Source organism: Lepidochelys kempii, chromosome 8 (genome assembly GCF_965140265.1).
Source record: "Lepidochelys kempii isolate rLepKem1 chromosome 8, rLepKem1.hap2, whole genome shotgun sequence".
Classification (NCBI taxonomy): domain Eukaryota; kingdom Metazoa; phylum Chordata; order Testudines; family Cheloniidae; genus Lepidochelys; species Lepidochelys kempii.
Genome location: NC_133263.1, coordinates 11128784 through 11151550, shown reverse-complemented (window position 1 = coordinate 11151550; position 22767 = coordinate 11128784). Strand labels below are relative to the sequence as shown.

Here is a 22767-nt window from a genome sequence, read left to right as displayed (position 1 = left end):
AGCCCAGCCGCAACCATGAGCTGCACTGGTGCAGTATTTTAAGTGTAGACCTGCCCAAAGAATAGCTAGTTACATAGCCAGGAAGGATTTGCTTTAGGCCCTCAGCACAACACACATAGGAACTGTAGTCGAATGTAGAGAACAGCAGTTGTCCCTCCATGATTATCTTGGGCTGCCTGGGTAGAAGTGATATGGATTGAAAAGCTGTTTGTCATTATCTGCGGTGTCTGTGTTCTATTACAGAATGATCAGCTACGAGTGCTGCCCTGGATATGAAAAGGTACCTGGAGAAAAAGGCTGCCCAGCTGGTAAAAATGTGTTCTATTTATATAGATGCTTCATAATTCTACAGCTCTAGCATAGACAGTTATTCAAAGTAAATTTGATTCTTGGGCATTATGTGTGATTTTTGTACACTCCTCTCCGTGGAAAGGGCAGACCCACCAAGCGGAGCACTAAGTTATGGGGCCCATCAGCTCCAGTACATGCCAAGTTTTGACAGAAATGTTCTATCCACTTAAAACGATCAAACGCAATTTATTCTAAGTTAAGGTAGTTTGGCTGTTAGAAAATACACATTCCGGTGGGTAATATAACTCTACTGGAAATTTAATATGAAATGATCTACTGTAACACACAGTTCTTCCAGACCATGCTTATTGTTTCAGTGAGTATGAATTTAGTAAGATCTATTTTGATTAGAAGATCCAGTTTAGTGACCTCAAAAAAGGTGGGAAATCCCCTGGATACAGTAACAAATGGTTTCTGCTTTGTCTTTGTCTTTTAATCATTCCCATGGGCGTGACATCCCTACCCTACCTTTTTGCTACTGAGGGAGTTGCAATATTTCGTTTTAAATGCTGCAGACCAAATTCTCGGCTGGCGTACATAGGTGAAGCTCCGCTGAGATCAAGGTACAGTGCCAATTTATACCAGCCGAGGATCTGGCCCTGTGGAATTTGGGGCTCGTGAGAGGGAGAGGCTGCTTGTATTGGATTCAGTCAGGCATATTCATTGATGTGCCCTGCGGGAGGCAAGTTTACCTGGTGGGATGTTGCAGCAGAACAAGGTTCTGCAGTCCCCATACTAGTGGGGTGCCTGCAGTTAGTCAGGTCTGGAAATGGACAGTCTTGGTTAGAGTAGCAGGGGATGCACTGGTTAAGTATATCCCATAGGCAGCTTCTATGAGAGTGAAGGATCCTAAGGGAGTCCAAGGGAGATTAGACCGGCTCTAAGGGAAGGTGGTACCACCGCTGTCCAGGGAGATGCCACCTGAGACACAGTGTACCCGGCAGTTGCAGGGAAGTACAGTTTACATCTCCTAGGACCAAAATGTACAAAATCTAAGCCCCAAAATGTGAACCCACATCTCGAAATGTGAACAATCAAGGAAAAATGTGAAACCTCAGGTCTAATGACAGACCATGTGAAATTGATAAACCTCCTTGTTTCTTGAGTTTCTAACCCCAATTACATGAGGCCCAATTTGGACTGTCGTTTTACACCAGTATAAATCCAAAGTAACTCCATTTAAGGTTGTCAATTATACTGCTGTAATTGTGGTCAGAATCTCACCCAGTTTTAGGACATTAGCGAAGGATAAACTAGTATTCCAGTACCAACAAATATATGTTTGATGGGGACCATTTCAGAAGAATTCAGGGATGGAGGATGAAGTTGTGTCAGCGTACAGAACGTTGCATGATTTTTATAGTCTGTCCTGCTATGTCTTGAGGGAGGTGGGACAAAACATGGGAAATCGAGTGGCACACCTAGACCTATATCAAACGATTCCTTTGACGCCTGAGTTCGCTGACATGTTTCATTTCCAGATACATTTTTGCCAGCAGCTCTGTTTTCATTCAGCAATGGGCAGGGAGATAGGAATGACTGCGTGCTGGAACTGCTACCGTGTTATCAAATTTGATATTTTTTTCTTTCAGCATTGCCACTTTCAAACCTCTACGATACCCTGGGGATTGTTGGAGCCTCCACCACACAACTGTACTCGGACAGTTCTAACCTGAGGCCAGAAATTGAAGGACCTGGAAGTTTTACAATCTTTGCCCCAAACAATGAGGCCTGGGCTGCTTTGCCTGCTGTAAGATTAAAATCCACCTTCCTTCTTGTTCTCTCCCCGACTCTTCTAGATTCGCAGCACTGAGTCCTCTGTCCGCATAATAGGTACAACCCTGACCGAGGCAGTGTAAGCTTCCAGCATAGGAACTGCCCTGCTTGATCAGAGCTAGGTCCATCTTGTCCAGCATCATATCTCTGACAGCCCCAGATGCTTCAGAGGAAGGTGCAAGAACCCTGGAGTAACCGATCCTGCCCCGTGTTAGGTCTCATGATGATTTCTAACAGGTAGAGGATGTCTGAAGCCCTGAAGCATGAGTGTTAATATCCCTCCCACAATTCTTTGTGGCTCTTTAATTAAGATCACTCTGGATGTTCTTGTTAGCCATATAAATGTCCAGTCTCTCTTTGAGTTCTTGACCTCAATGATGTCATGTAACAGTGAGTTCCATAGTTCAATTACACATTATGGGAAAAAGCATTCACCACAAGTCACACCAGAGTGCCTGAGCCAGAGAGCCTAGGAATGGGAGAGAATTCAGACTCGTTCACCTAGTCTGCTAAGACTATGCCAAATGTGTACACTTTAACAGTAAATAAACAGATATTGGGCCAGGGACCATCTTTTCATTACGTGCACCGGCTGTGCCTAGCACAATGGCGCTCCAGTCCTTGTTTGTAGACTTCCTAGGAGCTACCACAATACAAATGATGATCCTAAATGAAAGCTTATGGTGAGACACATACAAAGTTATGGCTAGTTCTACATGAAAGTTATGGTTTTAAAGTCCAAGACAAACATGTCCTTTAGGTTTGCCCAACTTTCATTTTAAAACAGACATTTGAAGTATTCATTCACTGGCTTCTATTTAGATCAATAGCTTTCCTCAACAAAATTTCAATAGACCGATTACTGAAAGATGTTGCCAGGGAACTTTACAGTGGCATGGAATGCTGTGGAAATCCATTTGGGAGTCAAGATCCATGCTGGAAGATCCCTGTGCAATATCAGGGCTCCTGCTATTGAAGAAATTCTGTTTACACTAGATTTAATGACACTTAAAAATTTGCCTGAAAATTACTTTTTTTTTTTTTGCTTATTTTTTGCTTATTTTCAGGAAATGTTGGATTCATTGGTCAGTAACGTTAACATTGAACTGCTAAATGCTCTTCGCTACCATATGGTGAACAGACGGGTCCTAACAGATGAGCTGAAACATGGAACATCCCTTCCTTCAATGTACCAGAATATTGATCTCCAGATCCACCACTATCCTAACGGAGTAAGTGAATTACTTGTACTACTGTAACAACGGGGGCCAGATCCCCAAATGGAGTAAACTGATCCAAGTCAATGGAGCTATGCCAGTGGCCCCAGAATTCTTATACTGTATCTTTTTTTTTGTAAAATATTAATAATAAAGAGACCAAAAACTCTGAGGAAGAGGGTCCGATACAGGAAGGTGATCAGTGTCCATTGACCTCCATGAGAATTGAAGGCACTCTGCATGTCACACGATTGAGCCTCAAATTACCTGAGCAGATATTGGTGTATAGGTGCACAAGGTGCTTGTATAGAATTTTTATACACAGATCGATCCATAGATGATGATGATGCAGTAAATGTTACACTCGGGTAAGCATGCTGATATGTATTTGCTCTTACTTCATACTATAGTGAGAGCAGTTTTGCTGAAGTATAATTATGTCAAATGTGTTTTAAGCTTCTGATGACAGAACTATATACTAGGAGCATTTATTGAAAAGTATAACTTCAGAGTCATAACAGTATTAAATATGAAACTAAAAGGCAATTAGATTTATTCTGTAGCTAGCCTTCTAGCATATATGAATTAGTGGTAATTACAGGTATTATAAAGCATAATCACACTGCAGTTTGTCACTATTATAAAGGGTAACCACTTATTTAAAATATAAATGAATGGCATCTTTCTAGATATAGGGCCTGAGCCTGCAACCCTTATTTACCTGCGTAATTCTTATTTACAAGTAAACTGAAGTCACTGGATTACTCATTCGAGTAAGGGTGGGGCCTATAGTACAGTACAATTTTAGCTTGGCTGGTAATGTGTTTTTTATTTCCTGTATATTGGGACTGGTTAACCATACTGCATGCTGTTAAGTTTCAGATGCAGTAAACCGTAGAGTTACCTAGAGAGGAATGGTTTGTAAAAGAGCTCCTGAGAGCAGTTGCACAGAAAGACACTGTTGCTTCCTGATGATTAATAGCATGGCACCCTCTCTACATATGTTTCTTTAACTTCTCCTAGTAGTAATGCAGTTTGTGGATTGTGGGGTTTTTAAGTTTTTGTTTTTTAATTAATTGAACTCTGTCCCCTCTGAATCGTTTCCTCTGCAGATTGTGACCGTGAACTGTGCCAGACTTTTGAAAGCAGACCATCATGCCACCAATGGAGTGGTCCATCTGATAGATAAAGTCATCGCCACCACAACAAACACTATTCAGCAAATCGTTGAGACCAATGAAAATCTTGAAACTCTTCGGGTGAGTTCATCTCAAGGCTTTACAGCATGTTTGTTTATGCTTTCATTCATGATTTTCAAAGGTGTCCAACTCCCACTGAATTTCAATAGGATGTACGTAACCAAGGACTTGTCTGCACTTTGAAGTTTTGCTGTTTTATCTTTGCCAGCAAACTACTTATGCTGATATAGCTTATTCTGATTTGGAATCTATACCAGTATAAAGCATCATGTACTGGTATAACTGTGTCTACACAGAGGCCTTTACTGGCTTAACTACGTCAATAAAAAAATCACACCGCTTACTGACAGTTATTTTGGTAAAACTTTTTAAATGTGCACCAGGCCTAACTCCCTTATTTCCTTTTGAAAATCCTGGCATTAGATGTTACTGTTCAGAAACATTGACCCAACTGATTTAATAAATGCCAACTTAAAATATTAATTGTTAATGCACATCTTATACATTGAACTTTAACATTTAAACATAAATTGGCATTTCGCAGTTAACCAGGTTAAGGAGCTGAGCCAGTGCCGTTTGAAGTCACTGGGATCCTTTCCATTGACTTCAATAGGTATTGGAGCAAGCCCTAAGTCCGCCCCTGCCACCTGATGTGTTCCAAAGATTGCCTGCCTGAAGGGTAAGATGCTGCTAAGTACATAGGGCCAGATTTTTAAGAAAAGGTATTTAGGTGCCTATGAATGCAGATAGGCACCAGATGCTTTTAAAAGTCTGCTCCTTAGCCCTTGTCTGGATTCGGGGGGGGGAGGGGGGAACGTTTTTCCTTCTTTGTGTTCTTGTTGAGCGCATTCTAGCCTCTCTCTTCCCATTTCTTTAAAGGCTGCTGTGGCTGCGTCTGATCTTAATACCTTGTTAGAAAGTGATGGCCAATTCACACTCTTGGCTCCAACTAATGAAGCCTTTGAGAAGATCCCACAAGAAACACTGAACAGGATCCTTGGGGACCCAGAAGCTCTCAAAGGTAAATGACCGTTTACCAAGTGTGTTGAAAGGTAGAAAAGTAAGAGAACTGACCCTTGCTATGTCCTGAGATAGGCTGGAATAATCCACTTGACATTACTATTATTATTTTTTTTAACCCTAGATGGTGCAGCCTTTTCTTTAGGACAAAACACAGGGAACTTAAGGTCCGCATGCTGCACCAAGCTGTGCATAGGAGAACTCCTTGGGGGAAAGAGAGGAAGCCATGCAGTCCCCAGAGCACACAGCTGGTTCACAGGGGAATTGAGGCTGAGATTTCCAAAGGTGTTCGGGAGTTGGACTACAAACTCCTTTAGAAATCTCTGCCGGAGTGGGGGGAAAAATCAGACACACAAAGCAACCAATCCTCCAGCTCTACCTTACTGCTACAGAGCCAGTGTGTGTGATTGTACTGGGAACTCTGTTCTGTGGCATTAAGAAGGCAAAGGTGCCCCGCACAAAGAGCCATCCATCTATGCCCACACCATGTAGCGGAACTGCAGCTCTTCCGCTGTGTAGGACAGCCTTTGCACCCAGACAGGGATGGGGCAGGATTTGGGCCATAAAAGAATTACTATCTTCGGATCAAAACGAATGCACTCGTTGGGCTGCTGTGTAGAGAGAAAATCGGGTTTCTCCTGCTATAAACATCCAGGCAGCTTAATGATTTTTAGAACATAAAATTATGGGCCACGCTACCTTGCTCATGTGATCAGTTCCACAGCTACCAGTCCATTGGAATGGCCATCTGGACACGGATCCTTGTATCTAGCCAAGCCCTGCTTAGTGTAGGACCTGGGGAGTGGGCTAAGATCCACCTTTGCACTCCCTTCAGCCAGTGGCTGCTTCAGTTCCAGGTATAAGTTACAACAGTCTCTGAGCTGCTCGTGGGCCCTCTAGGAGCTGTTATGCAGCCTGGGATTCATGCCATCCCACCCCAAGTTCTGAGATTGAGAGGAAGTAACACTGAGCCTACTTGCGGGGGAGATCCCTAGCTGCATCCCTTTGGGTTAATGGAGTAGCTCAAAGGGGAGTTAGTTGAGGCTGGTATCTGGCCTTTATCTATCACCAGCAGAAGATTATTAATTTTTACTAGAGAAGTTAAATATCTCGGGCCAAATCCTACCCTCAACTATAGCACAGTAAATCTGGAGCAATTCACTGAAGTCAATATAGCTCCCTCAGGTTTCCATTGATGGTAACTCTCTGGATAGTGTTTAGACCCATATCTTGGACAAGAATGGAGCCTTCAATTCTAAATCTTCGCTAACATAGCAAAAGCTAGATGGTATCCTGTATAAAAACTCGAGTACAGTGACTTACTCCTTTTGTGCAGGTTTTGTCACTTGCAGGGGTCTTAGTCCATAGGCTGTAAAATCTTATCAATCATTGTAAGCTCTTTTGGGACTGGTCTTTGTACGGTGCCTAGCACGGTGGGGTTGTGGTCCTTGACTAGGGCTCCTAGGCACTACAAATAATTTCCAGGCTGGCTTTCCACACTTCTATTTACCATGTGCATTTTCTCTCTTCTAGACCTGTTAAACCATCACATATTGAAATCAGCCATGTGTGCTGAGGCCATTATTGCTGGCTTGTCAATGGAGACTCTGGAAGGTACCATGTTGGAAGTAGGCTGTACTGGTGATGAACTCACCCTGAATGGAAGGGCTATCATTGCTGAAAAGGATGTCCTAGCTGTTAATGGTGTAGTACATTTTGTTAATGAGCTGCTGATTCCAGACTCAGGTAAAACCATTGATCTGTATACTGGATTTCTTTTGTTTTTGAGCAGTACATATAGTGGGGTTTTAAAATATTTTGTGATAGAATTTTCACGTGGCAATGTAACAAGCATGCCTGTGCACACGCTAATATGTCTGCCCACCTAAGCCAGTATTTGCACATACAAATTCGGTAACTATGTATGTCATTAAGTTCCCAATTACCTGACCTGCATGCGTAAATACAGGGTTTTTCATGATCCTTTAGGGAGGTTGACATGCACCTTTACATGGGTGATGTCCTTATGTTCCTCCTCTCCAACCCTGCTTTGGAAATCTTTTTTCAGTAGAATTTTGTATCATTACAGTTTAACAGGGTGTCTAATTTAAAGTTCTAAGCTTCTTTAATGAAGGACTCATTGGAAATAACTCAACAGATGGCAAAAGAGAAGATAGGTATTATATTCAGTCAAAAAAATCAAGGCTGGGACTTTCAAAGACGCCTAAGAGAGTTGGGACATCCGACTCCCTTTGAAATTCAGTGTTTGTTTTGAAAATCCCAGTATGACTGCTTTGGAAATAAGTAGTGCTCTTACTTGATCCTTTTTTTGCATCCATTTGCTTTCCAGCAATATGCATTGCTCATTAGTATGTACTTCTAATTACAAATAGATGGTAGTCCATGCTGAAACAAATTTGTTGAAGCATTTAATATGGTTTTAACAAGTGATTTCTGTTCTTTTTTTTTTTCTTTAGCTAAAACTTTGTTTGAGTTAGGAAAAGAATCTGATGTTTCAACGTCTATTGACCTTTTTAGACAAGCTGATCTCAGCTCTCATCTCACTGGAAATGAGCGTGTGACGCTGCTTGCCCCAGTAAACATTGCGTTCAAAGGTAAACTTTGGAAATCTTCTATACGTTCCATTGGTTCTTATCACAGACCCACTTCCGGGAGGAACCAGAGTTATATGCCAGATTTTTACTATTGTTAATGATTGCTTTCTTCATTGAGGGGTGTGTGTGTGCACACACACGTCCCCTCTCTCTCACTTAAGCTGGTTTTGCTAGAGTGGCTTTGAAACTGAAAGGCGATCCAGATACCATATTTATTGTTTAGATCCTTGTAGAGTCTTAATGATTGTGTTAAAATGAGTCCCTATGTGTTGAAATGCTTTTTGCTGCAGATGGGACTCCTCCTATGAACCAGAACACGAAGAGTTTGCTTCTAGATCACATTCTTAAAGAACAGCTTTCTTCTAAATATCTTTACCATGGACAGAAGCTAGAAACTCTGGGTGGCAAAGAACTGAGAGTTTTTGTATACCGCAATGTGAGTGTCTGTCTAACTCTCTTTCTTAGTCTGATACAGTATTATTGCTCTAGAAGGGCTGTTGCTCTGTTATTAGTGTCTCACTGATAACACATCAGGGGTGAAATTCTGGTCCCAGTGAAGTCAATGGGATTTCTTCCATTGAATTCAACGGGGCCAGGATCTCAAGGCAGATCTGCAAACTCAGTTTGGGATCTGAGAGTCAGGCTGTATTCTTTCTCATCCGTCATCTGTAGCAAAGATTCTGGAGGCCAAATGGTGCCCTTAGTTATACATATGCAAGCCTGCTAAGGGCTAATTTATATAATATAAAAAAGTTAACTTGAATGTAGTATCAGAGTGAAAAATACAAACAAACAATGTAACAATTAAAATATTCTATCCCTTGAAATATATTTTAATTTATTTTGTCTGTGTTTATACTTGCAGAACCTCTGCATTGAAAACGTCTGTATTGCTGCCCATGACAGGAGAGGAAGGTTTGGCACCTTGTTTACAGTGGATAAAATGCTGACTCCACCAGTAGGAACAGTCATGGATGTTCTAAAGGCAGACCAACGTTTCACGTGTGTAGTCACATTGCTTAATGCACCTTATGGAAAGTGCTCCGATAGTGTGATGATGAGCACAATATCAGAACCCATATAGAATAGACTAGGTGACATTTTGTTCTTGCTGTTAGTCTTGCAGTAGCGGCAGAGCTGTCAAAGCAATTCCAATTAGCTATGGATTGAAGTCATTACTATATAATTTGTTAATGAAAAAGCATCTAAATGCATGTCTTGCTAAATTATAAGCAGCAAAACTTTTAAAATAAAAATGGGGTTTAAAATTCTTTTAAGTACCAAGTGAGTCCAGAATATTTCTATTGTGTCCCCCAATTTGTTCCTTGTTTCAAATTATCAAAGGACCCTAGACCAACTCAGTGGGAGCTGGATTGGGATCTAAAAGAAGAATCATCTGTAGGTTAATACAGTAAGAATGTGATTCAAAGCCCCAGGGAAAGACTGCCATTGACTTCAGTGGACTTTGGATTAGGCCTTAAGTTTTCAGTTACATTATTTGCCAGAACCTATTGTATTTTGTATCTTTAACATTATAATTCTTCTTGAAAATAACTACAACAGTTACTCTTTAGCTGAATGTATCTGCCATTAGAATAATGATAAATGTAGGTTTAAACTAGCGAAGCCTACAACCAGTGTGTTGTGCCATGGCTTGCTCAGGCTGAGCCCCGGCACCTCTGTGCTTGGCAGCTTCTAGCCCTGGCACCTCTGGGCTTGCTGCATCAGTTATGAATGTAAAAAAATTGCTTAAGCCCTGGCACTTCTTTCATTACAAATTAAGCACTGCCTACAACTGTGTTTTGTGTGTGTCTTGCAGTACGTTGGTGGCTGCCATCCAATCTGCAGGTCTAATGGAGACATTAAATAGGCCAGGTACCTTCACGGTGTTTGCTCCAACAAACGAAGCTTTCCAAGCTATGCCACAAGGGGAACTGAACAAACTTATGGGTAAATATCCATAGATATGATTTTTAATGTTGTGTAATGTTGAAGGGCTGACCAGGATAAATATGCCTTCAATATCACATTCTTTGATCCTTAAAATTTGTGTGTCTCCTTATCCATTGAAAGCTCTTGTCCTACATAACCAACTCATATGCCATGCACCAACAGAAAGCTTGTGATCTGTCCAGCAGGCATCAAAAAGTGGCCTTAAATTTTCTAGTGAGGCAGATACAAGGCCTCTGGGAACATTTGGGATACAATGGCATCTGTTAGGATTGTTCAGAGCCTGCAGGGAACACTCCCCTGCCTGGGCTTAGCTCTTCTGGCCAGTGTAGACTGGTTGGAACCATGGAATCACAATTGCTTCCCCTGTCCATGGTGTTTCTAGCAATGCTGTTGGCACTTGAGGTCTCTGGTCCTCACATGCCGGCTGTGCAAGAACTATGAGCCTGCCTGAAGTCTGCATGCCTGTCTGCTGCACAGTAAATGTATATGGCAGAAGGATCATTGCGCCCTCTTTTCATGACGCTTTAACAACCAGGTTTTGCATGGGTGTGGAAAGAAGTGTTTAATATTGCAGATGGAAAATGATTCCTATCCAAGCATTTATCAGGCAGAGTCCTACCCCAAACTGAGTGGTTTTGGTTTTTTTTATATTTATATATAAAATAGCAGGGAAAGAAGAAAACAAATCTGGCGATAAGAGACCGATATTTTGGACTAGGAAAAGATAAAGACCGGGAGGAGACTGATGCCCTGTAAAGCAGGGGTTCTCAACCTCTTTCTTTCTGAGGCCTCCCTCAACATATTCTAAAAACTCCATGGCCCACGAGTGCCCCAACTGTTTTTTTTTTTTTTTTCCTGCATATAAAAGCAGGGACAGCATTAGGGGGTAGCAAACAGGGCAATTGCCTGGGGCCCCAAGCAACAGGGTGCCCCATGAAGCTACATTCATAGAATCATAGAATCTCAGAGTTGGAAGGGGCCTCAGGAGGTCATCTAGTCCAACCCCCTGCTCAAAGCAGGACCAATCCCTGATTTTTGCCCCAGATCCCTAAATGGCCCCCTCAAGGATTGAACTCACAACCCTGGGTTTAGCAGGCCAATGCTCAAACCATTGAGCTATCCCAGAGGCTCAGGCTTCAACTTCAAGCCCAGGTGATGGGGCTTAGGACCTCAGGCTTCAGACCCTTGCGGTGGGGCTTTGGCTTTCCACTCCGGGCCCCAGCGAGTCTAACACTGGCCCTGCTTGGTGGGCTCCCTGAAGCCTGCTTGTGCCAACCCCCGCCCCGCCCCCCAGAGGGCCCGGACCCCTGGTTGAGAACCACAGCTGTAAAGCACAGGCTTGCAGACATGACATGGAAAAAGTATGGGAACTTTTACAGCCATCTTCTGTGTAAGCAACAGAATGTTGTCCCTCTTTGAGTTAAAAAATGGCTGTGGTTTGGAAAGAATGCTAATTATTCATTTAAAACCCAACCAAACACTGACGACATAATCTGTAAAGCATCTGTGTATGGTAGCTGGCTATCCTTTTAAGTGCATGGAGCAGTAATCTATTACGTCAGCCTGTGCAGTCATTCTAGTGTTTATGTATAAATATTTCACATCTATTTTTGCAACTACTGTAACCAGCTCTACAGGTGAAATATCCCAGACATGAGTGCTTGAAATGTTCTTGGTCTTTCAAAGCAAATATTTAGCTTATGGTTCTGAAGGTGAAGTGAATCGTGCTGGTGAGGATATGAGTGTGAACTGACTCACATGGACCACAGAGGAAAAGATTTGCTGCTTATTGAGATGAAGCTGCTGAAATAAAATATACATCTTGCTAGATGGGCGTCTTTCATTTTGCACCAAGGCCCAGATTTTTAAATGGATTTAGGTGCCTAACTCTCATTAAAATCAGTGGAAGTTAGGTGCCTGAATACCTTGATAAATCTGGCCCTTAGCATCACATGTTCTGCCTGACCTAGAGTGTAGTTGTTGGCACTGCATCTCTAAGGAGAAATGAGAGAGATTGATGTCCACTATTGCTCCACCCTCTGGCTAACCAGGAAACAGACTGCGAGGAATACACCAACTTAGTTCTTCCAGGGCCTGATCCAAAGCCTAGTGAATTCAATAGAGAGATTCCTGTTTGACGTCAGTGGGGTTTGGATCAGAGTCTGTGATACCAAGGTCTGTAAACTCTGGTTCCGTGAAAATAGTGACTCTCCAGTGCTACAATTTAGCTCATTACGAGCAAGCTTTGTATCTATTTTAAAGTAACATTAGTATTGGCAACTCTGATATGTGAACTAGCAGACAAGATTCTCGGAGTTCCTCCTTTTTTTTTTTAAACCCAGTCAATACCAGGAAATAAAGCAAATAATATAAAGAAACACCTTAATTTTGGAGAGTTTTTCAGTATGCCCCTCATCTTCTAAGTGACTGGGAGTGGCTCCGGGTTGTCATCGTGTTAGATTTCATAAATTAAGCACTGGCGGGACTGATCTGTACTGGAAGTAGTAGGAAATATCAACGAGTGACCATTGACCCAACACCTCTGCATGGGGTTTGAGGGCACTGCACTACTGACCTATTTTTTGGACCATAAACTGGTCTTGACTGAAGTTGGTTGATGTTTTCCAGCTAAAACTTTTTTTTTTTTAACCCTTTCCCAAAAGTTGCAGTTTTGGGTCGACTGAAACGTTTTGCGAATTTGTGTCCATTCACCAAATTGTTTAGGTTGAAATGTTTTTTTTCACCTTTTTAAAAAATAAAACCTCAATTTTTCAACCGCAAGCAAAAATCTTTGTTTAGAATTTTGCTTCAATTTTATTTTAAAAAGTTTTAGAAAAACTCAAAATTACACACTTGGGTTTGAATCAAGTAAAACGTTTTGATCTGGAATTAATCTCTTTTCATTTAAAAAAAAATTGTTTAAATTGCTTTGAATTTTTTGTATGGGCTCAATCCGAAATGCACGTTTTTTTTATTTTTATTTTCTTCCGCCCCGCTCCACCTCCAGCTTTGGTCACCAGACAGAAGAAAATCCGCTGTTTGCACAGCTCTAGGCCTGCTTGTGGTTGAAGATCCCAGGGGCCTTTCTGTACAGCTGAGTGTTAACCCTGAAGTTCTAACCAGTTCCAGCTAGGATATTTACATTTTACCTCCCCAGATTGCCTCTGTGCTTTGAACAATCGATGATCTTTTCCATTTGATGTCGGAGGTGATTGGATTTCAGTAGAGGGTGAAGTGACTTTATATGCACGTGCAGTGGTGGTGTAGCCATGCTGGCCCTGGGATATTAGAGACACCAGGTGGTGAGATGTCCTTTAATAAAAGATGAGAAAATATTATCTCACCCACCTGATTGTGCATATGGCATTTACCTCTTAAAACTATGACCGTGTATAGGGGAAAAGCTGTAACATTGTTCTGTACATGTTTCTTCTGGCAGGTAATGCTAAAGAACTTGCGACCATTTTGAAGTACCATATTGGGGATGAAATCTTGGTCAGTGCAGCAGTTGGAGCTCTTGTGAGATTGAAGTCTCTGCAGGGTGATAAAATTGAAGTCACCGCTGTAAGTTTGTGTGGGGGGTTTTTTTTTTTTTGGGGATTTCCTTGTGGGTTTTTTGTTTTTTGCTTTTTTTTTTTTTTTTTTTTCCCCACAATATGGTTATGCTCACTTGCACAATGTCAAAACAGCTTCCAAATGGACATATGCTCTCACTAAATGGCATCACTGGTTCCTAGCGGAGAGATGTGTGTAACCTCAGGAAGCAGATGGTCTTGAAATAATAACCTCTGTTTTGAGATCTCAGGAAAAGCCTTCTAGGGAGAATACAGGCTAACTTTATTGTAGAGGTTTGGGGGTGGGGGGGGGGTTGTCCCATCCATTAAATGGTGGTTTCACTTTTTCTCCCCTTCCAGAAAAACAATGTAGTAAATGTCAACAAGGAACCTGTTGCCGAAACTGATATCATGGCCACTAATGGTGTGATTTATGCTGTGAATGCTGTCTTACAACCTCCAGGTAGGTCAACATTTCTAAATATATAAAGCTGCTGGCTAGGAATTTCACTGATGTTTTGCACAGTTTATAAAAGGAAATACATTTTCTCTGCAGAAGCTAAGAGAAGGGGTATTCTGTGCAGGTTTATTAGGAAGCAAAATTTGTATAGCTGTATTTACTATAGCAAATATACTAGTTCTTTAAGTTCTGCTAGCAGAATAGGTACAATTTTTGATACTTTGTGAGCATCTGTGCAATATACCATCAGTCATATAGTCTGTTCATTTTACACAATGCAGTTACACTATAAAATATCCATATCCAGTGATTTTTAATATATTTTAACCACATATGGTGTCACAGTTGAAATCTGTTCATCTGGGTTCTATTAAGTTTGGTCCTAGTTCAGAAAGCTACATAAGCATGTGCCTAGCTTTAAACATGTAGGCAGTCATGCTGAAGTCAGTGGAATTTAAGCGTATGCTTCTCTTTAACGTCTCAAGAGCGGTCCTGACCAGGGATGAATCAGGGCCTTTGTATATTGTGCTCCTGCTCTGAAGGAGCTAATGGTAGTGTAGTGACTATACAGCTATCGGCTACAGTGAACAACTTTGTAAAGTGGGACTATCTGTCTATTGTTATGTACGCATCAATTAAAGTACAGTAGAGAATGGGCTGTCACAGGAATAGTTCAAATCAACCCAAGTTACTCAGAACAAGCTGCGGGACCATTGCTTGCTTGGCTATCTGAAGACGGGGGATGACCTAGTAAGTATTATAATTCAGTGGGTGCTGTTGTATTGATGTGTGATTGTGATTTCATGCCTAGATATACAGAACACTAGTAGAGGGAAGCAGGAAATATTCTTAGTCTCTATATTAATGATGATTTAATTACACCCACAGCTTTTAGGCCTCAAGAAAGAGGAGATGAGCCCGCAGATCCTGCGCTAGAAATCTTCAAACAGGCATCTGCATTATCCAAGGTAAACAACATTTAGCCCATGTATTGGGACACTCTTGAAATTACAAACCTATTAACAATTTTTAAGGATCATTATATTTATTCAGTTTTTGATTTAAGAAAATACTAATCACATAACACTCTGGACCCTGAGCAGTCTTCTCTTTCTTGCTTACAATTAAAAAAAAAAACAAAACATTTCATAACATACTGCAGATAAAATCCTGGTGCTGTAAGACACATGCCAAACCTCAATAGCATATGTTGTATTCAAATGTAATTATTACACCATTTCCCCTGCTCCTTTGTTCAGATCCAGTAAGTTCTCTACTGCAGGGAGCTTCCCCTCTGCATTTGTTTGTAATGTGCCAGGCACTCCTAGAGAATTGTAGCTGTAGAAGTAATAACCAGAAAGAAACATGTTTAACTTGTTGGCCAATGGGAGATTCTTATCCAACATTAAACTATGTATCATACCCCATAACTACCTCAGACCTCCCCTCAGGAAAATGCCTTGGAGAGGAGATGGACCTGACACTGATCCTTGCCACTTACAGATTGAGGGTTTTTTTAGCGCACTGGGGCAAGGAATTCCATAATTGTGGGACCTTCTGCTGAGAATGCCTTTCCACCAGCCACTTGATGGCACACTCTAAAAATCTCTAACTCCCCAGCTGATCTCTATGGCCCTGGTGGTAGACAATGGGAGAGGTCTCTCAGGTAACCAGGACCCCAATCATGTAGGACTTTAGAGCTTGATCCTAAAAAGGCAGGTGCTTAACAATTGTGAACAATCATCCATTGAAGTCTCAGTGTATAAAGTTTAAGTACTTGCAGAAGCCTGTTCAGGATTGCTACCTTAGCCATCATAGTCAGTACCTTCCCTTGTACCCAAACAAAGCTAGGAAGTCCGCATTTGTCTTTGAAGAGCTAGTGTAACGTGCTTCCTGCAGCTCACATCACTGAACGCAGGATGCAGTTGTATTCTGCTCAAGTTATTGCTGCTGAGGCTTTGATATTCAAGCCAATTTAAAAAATGGCTTTTATTTTTCAACAAATCCTTTTTGCTGATAGTTTCAAACATTTTGACCAGTTCTGTTCAGTATACTTGGAAAATAGTGATTGATTAGTTGCTATCCAATATAGATAAGAGTCAGAATTTATTTTGTTTTTAAATATTCTTTTCTTACAGGTTTCCCAGAGGAGTGCTCGGCTAGGTAAATAACACATCTTCCTTTCTCTCTTGTATTCTCTGGGATATTTCCAATTTTACTAGCCCTCTGTTTTTTTAAACCAATGGAATAACTTTCCCCTTTAGGAGTCAAATAGGTCTCCGTTTGCTACTGTGCTCATGGAACTCTACGTGTCACCAACTTCCACTTATCACTTTAAATCAATCCCTCCCCCAATAAACATGCACTTTTAGGCTGCCTTTGACCTATTTCATAAGTGCTGAAAAAAAAAATCCATGTGGAACCTGCAATAAGAGTTGCACTATCATCCTCTAAAGCAGGTATCGGCAACCTTTGGCATGCAGCCTGTCAGGGAAAGCCGCTGGCATGCCGGGACGGTTTGTTTACCTGCAGCATCCACAGGTATGGCTGATCGCAGCTCCCACTGGCCGCGGTTCGCTGCTCCAGGCCAATGGGAGCTGCAGGAAGCGGCGCGGGCCAGGCCACCTCTTCCCACGGCCCCCATTGGCCTGGAACGGTGAACTACAGCTGGTGGGAACTGCGATCAGCTGAACCTGCGGACACGGCAGGTAAACAAACCGATTTGGCCTACCAGCTGCTTTCCCTAATGGGCCGCGTGACAAAGGTTGCTGATCCCTGCTCTAAAGGGATCCTTAATATTTTCCTACCCACCGTGATGCTGGTGTGTAGTCACCTACTGTAGGTGTTACAAGGCCAGACCATCTGCTATCGAAGTTTTATTTCATAGAGTTTAAGGTTAGATGGAACCACTTGATCATCTTATCTGACTTCTGTATATCACAGGCCATTTAAATTTCACCCAGTTGCCATTATATTGAGCCCAATAACTTGGGTTAGACTAAGGCATTCCAGGCCTCTGGAGACTAAACTGTTTGTGTGCCACAGAAGAGACCAAGGTGCCACCATGCAACTGCAAGCTTAGTATTAATGATGTTCCAATAAATGGGAAATGCAGATCAGAAATAGCGCGGTTACCTCCTTTTATTGGACTTAAAGGACCAGATCCTTGAGAGGCTTTGAACACCTGCAACTCCCTGTGCAATCAGTGGAAGTTGTAAGTGCTCACTGCCTCTCAGGAACAAGCCCAAAACATGCACTGTGAGCATAACCAAGAGCCTATTAAAATCAGTGGGAATCCTTCTACTGACTTGACTAGAACCATATGAGCACAGAGCAAAAGCAATAGCAAATGTATATGGCTGGCTACTGATTTCTGTCCAAGTGAGATTTATTATATTGTGTGAATCCAGGGGAAGATGGAATTTAAACGTTTCTGTGCATTGTATTTTTCACATCTGTCTTCTTCCTTTCCCTTTTCAGCACCTGTATATTCCAGGTTATTAGCAAGGATGAAACAATAAAGTGAAGAACATTCAGCAGAACAATCAGCTTTTGCTGTCATTTTAAGGGAAGGACAGAATTGGTTTTTAAAAACCAAATATAACACTTAAGATTATTTTGTTTCCACTCAAATGGATAGGAGAAAAAAGCCATATATTTTTAAACCATTTTTGCTTCTTTTTGACCTTTAGGGGCTGTACATTAAGGTGAATGCTTTTCAGAAGTAACCCCTGATTCTGGATGCTTCAAGTTTAGGTACTTGCTCTTGCACTTCTGAAAAGTAAGGCCCACAACTGCCACAGAGCAAGTGCTGATTACAGTTCTGGTTGAGGAAAGCACTTAAGCAAGTACTTGGGTCCGTCCCTGTTCAGGACAGCACTAGTTAAGGGCTAGTCTGAACAGGGACACTTTCCTGAATCAAGACTGATCTTCAGCTCTGACTTCAACTGCAGTTGTGGATTCTAAGCACCTCTGAAAAATCAAGATCTAAAGTATATGGTCTCAATTTGTGCAAAAAATAAAAAAGCATCCAAAGTCTGTCACCTTTTCAAAAACATTCACCTAATGACCGGGCCATAATTGTACGTGATCGCCTTTCAAGTAAATAGATCACACAGGTGCCAACCTTACAGTTGGTTACACAGTGATTATTGTAAAGATTATCCTTTTGTTGAACTCACTAAGTGTTTTCCAAGCAATACTGTGTTTTAAACCAAAGAATACATCTTTTCTTTCTCTTCACCCCTCCTTTCCCCCGTCTGTGTTTTGAAAGTCTTCCGTGGAAGTCTGAGTTTGAGGTTTGTTTTTGTTTTAAAAGCCTTCTGTTGATATTAGGGAATTTGCATGATATAAACCTGCGGTCTGAACTGTTCTGGTTTTGTTTGGTTTTGTTTATGCATATGGATTTGACTTTGCTGTCTCAGTTCACAAGAAGACTGAAAATACATCATATCTGTAATGAGACTTCTCCCTCTCGGAAGCCTTCAAATGATTCATTTGTAATAACTGTTGGTTTTTAAAAAAACAAACAATAAAATCAAAAACATATGACTAATGACAGCAGAATGATTTTTATTGCTCGAGGGTACAGTTTGACTTCAGACTTGCTGGGGACCTAGGTTATATTTGGCCTGGTAAATACTGTGGACCAAACCATGGCTGCATTAGAGTGGGGAGAAAGAACAAGAGACCCTTCCCCTTTTTTGTTTTCTCTCACGGCAGTTCTCTCCCCAAATCCTGAGCAGCCATAATTTGGCTGGTTGCACTGCAGAATGGACTGGAAGATGGGAGTAGTCCTGGCTGCTTGTAGCAGTAATGGTCCCTCTGAATGAGGCTGGAGGCTTGATTCCCCCTGACCATCAACTGGCAGGGCAGTACTATTCAGCTCTGACTGTAAAAAGAAAGGAGAAAAACAATCTGTTTGGAAACTTCCACTTGTTTCTATTTTGCAATCTTGTTCCTCTTTACAAGTGACTTGTTGAAAGGAATCATCTCTAACCTTGCACTTGTGCTTCTCCTGAAGAGATCATCTTGCAGGATTCTCACTCCAGGGTTTCAAGCCTCCACCATGCAACTGGCTCCATTTCCCAAAGCGACAGGATTTTGAAGGGCTGCAGTCCCACAGACAGGAGGTGGGACATTCAGCCCTTGCAGTCTGAGTAGTACAGCCCACCTCCACACCGAGATTTTTGTAGCTGTTTATGCACTGAGGCTGGCCTTACATGGGACTAGGACAGCTGGCTTGAGCCTCTGTGAGTGGCTTCAGGTGCTACTATAACCCACACACTTCCTGGGTGGGGGTGTTCTGTCCCATCGAGTAGCATCAAGACCACTTAATGCAGAATCATTAATCTCTCTCTACAGCCTTAGCTAAGGGCCATATGGCTTTTTGCTCATGTACTAAGCTCCAGAGGCCTCAGGTTCGATCCCGCCTGCCGATTACCAGGGACTGTTGGTCTTCTACAGTGCCATCAGGTGTCAGTGCTGAGGGTTATACTCTCTCTCCACAAGCGTCAGAGGATCGTGAGACCCCCTACGAGCTCTGACAGGGACACACCAGTGGCCATCACCTTGCATTGAGGTTAAAGTCTCTGGAGTCGCCTCAACAGGTTTGGTGGGTGGAGGCTTAAATCACTAATTCCTGCTGCCAAGTGTTGAAGCCTGTCCAAAGGCCATCTAAAAGGCAAAAACTCTCTGGTCTCTCTGTATACCAGCCAGAAAACCGCCCCTGGACCTCTCCACTGATTTGTGGTAGCCAGTGTCTTCACACGCCAACCAATAGTGTATCAGAAGAAATATGAAAAACAAGTATAATTAGCATTAACTTTAATGCCTCAAGGCTTCTAGGAGCTTAATGAGCATCAAATCAATCTCCTTCTACTCTGCAGACTTGGGAAGCGGACATAAGGCTGCCTTCCCTCCTGGAGTTCTGCTGCATTTTCTAAACATCTGGAGTTAAGCTTTCTGAAATCAGGATGCCAGGAACGTTTCTTCGCTGAGTTATAGCCTTTATAGTCACTGTTGGGCCCATCTGTTAGCCTGTATAAAACGAATAAGCCAAATGTATAAACATCTCACTTCAGAAATATTAAATCTAGGCTTCTCTTGTTTTCCAAGCTGAGAAAAATGCCAGTTTATTTTTCTTCCATTAAATGCAAAACCAGTTTCCCCGCGCTGTATCTGAACCATGTGTATAATAGGAAGCTGAAAAACAGCCTCTCTCTTTTTGTCTGGGTTCTCGCACTTCTTACTTTTCTGCACGATGAACTTGGTTTTGGGATCTGAGTCTTCTGAAAACAGAGCAGTGACATGGAGCTTTTCAACCCTATAGTCACAGGGGCCTAAGGCAAAGGTACGTGTGGGGGGGCCCTGAGCCTGCCACATTCTGTGCACCACATGCAGGTTTACCTCAGTGAGACTGGAAGGATCACAGGAGCAGGCCCAAATTTTACTGGGGGTGGGGGTGGCATTTTTAAATCAAAGTTTTTGTTGCAGGAAGAAGGCTTGAAAATCAGCCAGTGATAGGCAAGGATAGTGGAGGTCCTGACCTCTCCAAAGTGGGTAGGCCATCCTGGCCCACAACTTGAGACTGAGTTTCTTAATCTAAACACAGTTCGACCACGGTAATACCAGCATTCCATTAGAAATACTCACCCTTTATGATTTATATTGCAGTAGTGCCTAGGTCAGATCCACAGTTGCGGTCCTGGTCCCACAGTATACCACATCCCGTACAAACACTGAACAAAAATGATCCATGCTCCAAAGAGAGGTCTGCCTAAGATAAGAGGTAGTGACAGGTTTCAGAGTAACAGCCGTGTTAGTCTGTATTTGCAAAAAGAAAAGGAGTACTTGTGGCAAATTAGAGACTAACCAATTTATTTGAGCATGAGCTTTCGTGAGCTACAGCTCACTTCATCGGATGCATTCAGTGGAAAGTACAGAAGACGTTTTTATAGACACAAACCATGAAAAAATGGGTGATTATCACTACAAAAGGTTTCATCTCCCCCCCCACCCCACTCTCCTGCTGGTAGTGACAGATACAAATGTGGGCACACAAGGAAACGGTGGGACAATACTGGGTAGCAGGAGAGGGAGTGATCTCAGCACACAGAGTGTCTAGCCATTGAGTGAGTGTTTGGTAGGCATTGTGGCAAAGGAGAAACCTAAGGGGCTGATTTGAAGGACAACAGTGAGGTGCTTTTGTGGATGTTTGTGCTTTCTTCCATTTTGCTTCGCATGCATGGGAGAAGTGCCTCAAAGGGACTTGTTTGAAAATGTAACAAGTGGGCAATGAAGGACAGCAATGTTGGTTGGTTGGAGGTGGGCGTTAGCAGCTTGATAGTGCACAGGAAATGATCAGTAGGGTAGGGACAGGGCGTGAAGGACGTTGAAAGTGAAGATACGTCATTTGTGTTTGATGTGCTGGAGAAGGGGAGCCAGCAGAATGATGCAAAGACGGGTGTGATGAGATCAAAGCAACAAGTCCCTTTTCTACGGAATCAAAAATATTAAAGTTAATTTTCAGTCTTTCCATTTCAGATCTTGCCTTTCCCATCACTGACCTGTCCTGCTTTTGTGATTGCTTTATAACAGAGGGCATCTTTGAAAACTCCTATGCTCCTAAATGACCTATATTCCATTCAAAATCAAGGGTATGTGTGCTTCTAGGTTTATGTAGGCCCTTTGGGAAATCCCACCCATTCTTATTCATTCACTTTGGTTTTCTTTTTCTTGTCCCTTAACCATGGATGTCTCCTCCTCCTTTCACATTTTTTTGGGGGTCATCTTTCCCTTCTTTCTCCCTCCCTCCTGCCACTCAATCTTTTATTCTGCTCTCCAACTATTCTTCCTCCTCTCCATCCCTTCTGAGCCTTGTAACCCCATATTTCCATACTCCTGCTATAGCCTCTCTACCCCTTCCACTGCCTAGCCATAAAGCACCCCTTGGCCATGCCATTGTGCCCTGTTCTACTAGGGCTGAAGGTGGCCAGAAGAAAATAAAGACACTGCTCCAATCAGCACTGGTATTAGAGAGACAGGCATGCTCCTTCCTTCTTGTTTCTCCTGTAGCCTGAGCTGTGAGCAGGCATATTCTTAGCTGAGAAGAGCTGAGAGGCTGCAACTAAGAATGGGAAATATTTTCTCTGGTACCACTTTTGGAAGCACCAAAGTGCTGTTGTGTGCTTGTGTGTCTTTGGAAGTTTTAGAGGGGAACTGCTCTCTTGCTTCCTTGGCCAATGTTATCTTGCTTGTTCTCTCTCTGCAGCTGGACAGAGCTTACACAGATAGCTCAGGTTAGAGAGAGAGCTAAAGCATTGGCTGATCCAAGTCTTACCTGTATTCCATTAACCCTATTTCTGATTATTACTTTGTAAATCTGTTACATTTTGCATGTGTATGAGTGTGTTGCTTAGGTTTTTGAGGAGGTTAAGAGGGAGGGAGTGGGAGAGCGTAGCAGCTGGAGACACGGGGAGCTGAGATGAGAATGCTGAACTTGCTCTTTGTTTGCTAGAGGGAAATCATTACATAATCTGGCTAAATAAGGAAGGGAAAGGAAGACCCTTAAAAAAAGGAACTGACCCTTGCTGAGAAAAAACATAACTCTCCTAGGGAAGT

The 22767-nt window shown here is 42.2% G+C and overlaps 1 protein-coding gene across 2 annotated transcripts in view; it reads left to right on the top strand.

Annotated features, from left to right (window-relative positions):
- Window positions 1–18700, top strand: part of TGFBI (transforming growth factor beta induced) — a 36863-nt gene extending 18163 nt beyond the window's left edge. For both annotated transcript variants that reach the window (XM_073355508.1, XM_073355509.1), the window contains exons 3-17: window positions 244–308; window positions 1944–2101; window positions 3195–3359; window positions 4457–4603; window positions 5423–5564; window positions 7097–7309; window positions 8041–8178; window positions 8469–8614; window positions 9044–9180; window positions 9998–10128; window positions 13571–13695; window positions 14046–14148; window positions 15034–15113; window positions 16284–16308; window positions 17626–18700. In XM_073355508.1, coding sequence (XP_073211609.1) covers window positions 244–308; window positions 1944–2101; window positions 3195–3359; window positions 4457–4603; window positions 5423–5564; window positions 7097–7309; window positions 8041–8178; window positions 8469–8614; window positions 9044–9180; window positions 9998–10128; window positions 13571–13695; window positions 14046–14148; window positions 15034–15113; window positions 16284–16308; window positions 17626–17666 — 1816 coding nt within the window. In that variant the 3' untranslated portion in view covers window positions 17667–18700. The remainder of the gene's footprint in view (window positions 1–243; window positions 309–1943; window positions 2102–3194; window positions 3360–4456; window positions 4604–5422; window positions 5565–7096; window positions 7310–8040; window positions 8179–8468; window positions 8615–9043; window positions 9181–9997; window positions 10129–13570; window positions 13696–14045; window positions 14149–15033; window positions 15114–16283; window positions 16309–17625) is intronic.
- Window positions 18701–22767: the final 4067 nt, after the last annotated feature.